General features: G+C 35.1%; 1 gene segment (V, D, J or C); it reads left to right on the plus strand.

The window, feature by feature from the left end:
• Positions 1–576: 576 nt before the first annotated feature.
• Positions 577–1,020, plus strand: LOC130882606 (Ig heavy chain V region PJ14-like). The segment is given in 2 exon segments: positions 577–622; positions 707–1,020. Coding segments are annotated over 2 exon segments (360 nt in total).
• The last annotated feature ends 3,662 nt before the right edge of the window (positions 1,021–4,682 follow it).

Consider the following 4,682-nt stretch of genomic DNA (forward strand, 5'->3'; position numbering starts at 1 on the left):
CCACAGATTTTATTACAGATAAACATATGAAATCACATGTATGAAATGTGTGTGAGCTGTTTCCTCACAAGTTATTTCCTGAGAAGTTATAAGAATAAGACAACTCCACAGACACCAACAGAAAGAATTTTAAGTAGTTCCTTAAACAGGATTTCTGATCAATAAAAGTACCAATACCATTTAAATTCTTTCCTGGAAGCTACAGAGATACATAAATATATTAAGAACCTGATATTCTCCTCTGCCTGCACTGAATGAATTTGAACCTAGTTAATGTAAACAATTCCATGTTTTGCTTCTAAGGCCTGTACGGTATGACTAATAATATTTCCTGTTTATTTGGAATTGGAAATCCACACAGCATCACGGCAATGTTCCTGAGGTTCAATATCAAGGACCTCTAAGACACACAAAGCAAATCTCAGTTTTCTGGTGGAGAAATTGCAAACATTGCCTGTGCTTCCTCTTATGCACTCTGGGTCCTCCCTGAATGCAAAGCATTCCTCAAGCTCAGGATGAAATCCAAGGCCAAACTGAGAGGACCCATCTCCCTCTGACTAGAGCCTCCAACACAGCATGGCTGTCCTGGTGCTGCTCCTCTGCCTGGTGACATTTCCAAGCTGTAAGTGCTTCAGGGTTTCAGGAAAGGAACCCAGGTTTTTCATCTATGGGTTATATGACTGATGCCAATGTTGCTTGTCCCTAGATATTCTGTCGCAGATAAAGCTGAAGGAGTCAGGAACTGGTCTAGTGCAGCCATCACAGACCCTGTCACTCACCTGCACTGTTTCTGGATTCTCATTAACTAACTATGATTTACACTGGATCCGTCAGCCTCCAGGAAAGGGTCTGGAGTGGATGGGAGTAATATGGGCTAGTGGAAACACAAAGTACAATTCAGCTCTCCAGTCCCGAATCACCATCACCAGAGATACCTCCAAAAGCCAAGCTTTCTTAAAACTGAACAGTGTTCAAACTGAGGACACAGCCATGTATTTCTGTGCCAGAAACACACCGTGAGAGAACTCCACTGTGAGCCTGTACAGAAACCTCCATATGGCGACACGACCAGCAGGGGGCATTGGGAATGAACAGGGTCTCCCAAGACCAGTATGTGTTTGCATAATTACAAAAGAAGTTCTAGACTGTGCTGCATGAGAATATGTTTCAATATTAGAATCAGTGTTTTCCTTTTCCAAACACAAATTGGAAAAAAAAATTCTCTAGAGGCTTCTCTTAACTGTCATAGTCTAATAAACTTCCTATTTGTTCAAATACTATAACAAATAGCTTATAAACTAACAATCTGTTTCTTGTTATTAGACAGAATGACATATAACATTATATGTTTCACATACACATACATATATACATACATATTCACACATTTTCTTATATATGCAGATATTTTAAAGGAGTCAGCAGTTATGACACTTGTTGGATGTTAGGTTCAGTTATAAGCTAGAGAACTTTAAAAGAGCTGTAATTTGTCCTCTTTGTTTTTGCACCTGTGATAGAGAAACCACAGCTTTTCTAATTTAATGTCATTTTCACACAACACCCTGGAAACTGAAATACCCATAGTTTTCTTCTACACCAAGAAGGTCCCATAAAAAATAGAATCGATTATTGCTTTTGACAGATACCATTTCATGCATTTGCATGTTAGTAAGAATTAATTTCCCATCAGACTTAAAATCAGTGGTTCCTCAGGCTAAATGATTAGTTATTGCTTGGGGGTTTGTCTAACTTTAAAACTGACTTTCTCCATATATGAAAACAGGATGTGTTCTTATTAACTTTGGCCAGCTTCCATATAATTCATTATTTGGGATAATCCTTCCCACCTAACTGATTAATCTTTTCACTGTATACTGTCCAAACCATGATCAGACTTCCCTAATTTTACTTTTCCTAAGTTGAGCTTCTTAAATTGCATAGGGTAAGGGGTCATCTTGTCCTCTTGATTCCTGGCTATTACTGATACAAAGCCCTACATGCTCATGTAGATTGGTTTGATATTTCAACTGTTGAGAACTGAGCTGCAGCAAACATAAAAGGGAAGGTTGCCACTGCTCATCTGTGCACTTGAAAAGCAGCTCAGAGGTTCAAAGACCATACTGTTCTTTCAAGGAAACAGTTTCAATTTTTGGCACCCACAATCGTTAAGTCATACCTACCTGTAAGTCTGGAAAACCCATTGTCCCTATTTGTCCCCATGAACACTACACTACTCACACAGAAACATACACACATAATTAAAAAACAAAATATTTCATTATCTCATCCACTGTTGAGAGTTAACCCAATGTGAGTGCTCCATTGTTTATATGAAGCTTTGATACATATAGAAAATTTCAAAAAGTAAAATGTTAGGACTTTTAACTTCTAACCTTTTTGTCTCATCCAAGAGTTCAGTCTCAATTTTCTTCTCAAATATAACTCATTTCTATCACTTCTCTGAAATTTGAGTCTAAGGATAGCACATAGCTCTATTGCCCCCATGAATAGACATTTTCCTGCATGCCATCCTCTCCTTTGGTTCTTCCATCTTGGCCAATGCATGTGGGCAGAGTAGGTTGCATAGAGCAAGCAACTTTGATCAACATAAAAATGAAAATTAAAGTCAAAAGGATAAGTTGTTTGTAACCAATAATTCAAGACCCATTTAGTACAGGAAAGAAAGACATCACAGTGCTATGGAGATGGAGAGAAATGGGCCCTGTTCCTTGTAAAAGGGAACATGGTTTTGTTACGTTACTCTAAAGGAGTTAGGGCAAATCACAAAAATTTTGTATACAGTAACATGCCCAGAATTCTCACTTCTATGTGAGGATATGAAGAAAATGACATTTTCAGTTAACATAGATTATTGCACTTCAATGATTATTTCCATATCCAATGTTCTACTGTCTCTTACTGATATACTCTCTATAGTGAAGCCTGAGGTGTCAAATCTCACAGAGACACCCACAATTAATTGTGATTTTAATTATCACATCACTATAATTTTCACTTAATTTTTTTTCATTATGGCAATAGTCCATAAATAAAAGTGGGCACAGAAGTTACATTGGTTATATTTGTGTAAAATAATTTATTGAATTAATATGGCCATACAATAATTTGTGCATTCAAATATCAGCATCCTGCAAAGTTTTCAAGTGAGCAAACTGCTATAAAATATTATACTGTAAGACAGGAAAATTATATTCATTGTTGCCTTGAAGCTGCTTTCATGATTACCTCATATGATTATTTTAGGGAACATGGGGCATTTTTATTTACAACAGTTATTTACAATAAGAGCACATAGATTCCTTTGCTGTTCTTTCCTTTATTCTGTCTGACCCTCAATTTTGTGTCAATTGTAAAATAAATTTATGCAAATAACTATTTTATAAATTATGTATAGATTTTTCTGTAAATAGGTCTAATACAAATAACTGAAGAATCTGACCAGTTCCCTATTGGTCCAGAAGATTGTCCCATAATAATTGGCTGACCCTGGTTCAGTTAGAGCAGACATGAAAATACATTTCATCAGAGTCTGGTAGGCCCATAATTTATATATATATATATATATATATATATATATATATTTCCACTTTAAATCATTTTAAAACTATTCATACTATAAACTTGTTTGAGTGAAATTTTTCAAATTTTTTCTTACTAGGTAAAAAATAAAATTACTGATATTTGTAAAGTATTATAATTGATTAGAAGAAATTCAGGAATAGAAAGGTGATTAATGAACAATATGGTATGATTATAATAGTAGTATAATTAAAATATAGTAAATTATTGTTTACATCTTAAAATTTTTAAATATATTCAAATGGTGCTATAATTTATTAATGTAAAATAAAAATTTGTACACTTGATATTTATGAAGTAACCTCACTAGAGTATGATCTAACTGCTACCCAGAGAGATGTTCATAATGTATTTATTTCTCTTCTGCCTGTATTTTTAATAATGATCTTATACTACTGTGTGGTGCTTGAAACTTTATTTACCATGCCCAACATTATCATCTCACATATGTGTCCACTGTTGAGTGACTACACAGTTATTGTTTGGGGGGAATATCTCAGAAGATCAACTCACTCCACAGATGTACATAATATCATAATAACTGTGGTCAATATCCATACAGTTCATTGTTGGAATAATCTTCCCAATATAACTGTTTAGACATCTCAGTCTACAATATGTAATCCAGGGTCAACCTTCCCTCAGTGTTTTATAACCTGAAGTCAGTTTTCTCAAGTTCCGTTGATAAGAAGTCCTTTCATCCTCTTGGTGTCTGACTTTCACTCAAACAATGTCTCTCAGGTCATTCAGCTCAATGTGATATTTAGACATTTGTGAACTGAAATGGAATAAAACATGACAGGAAAGGCTTTGATTGCTCGTCCAAGTAGTGAAGAAACACCTCAGTGATTCAGAGAACATACTGTTCTTGTAGAGGATCGTCACCAGTTTCTGACAAACACAATTGGCAGCTCATAACCAACTGCAATACCCAGTTCCATTTCTTGAATTCCATGAACACTGTTCTACCCACAATCAGCACCATATTGAATCAAGGCCTTGATTCAAATAGTGATATTTCAAAAACATGTTCATTATTTTGATTAATAAGTATTGTATTTGAATTATCACCCCCTGTTAAA

This window comes from Chionomys nivalis, chromosome 10 (assembly GCF_950005125.1).
Source record: "Chionomys nivalis chromosome 10, mChiNiv1.1, whole genome shotgun sequence".
NCBI classification, from domain to species: Eukaryota; Metazoa; Chordata; class Mammalia; order Rodentia; family Cricetidae; genus Chionomys; species Chionomys nivalis.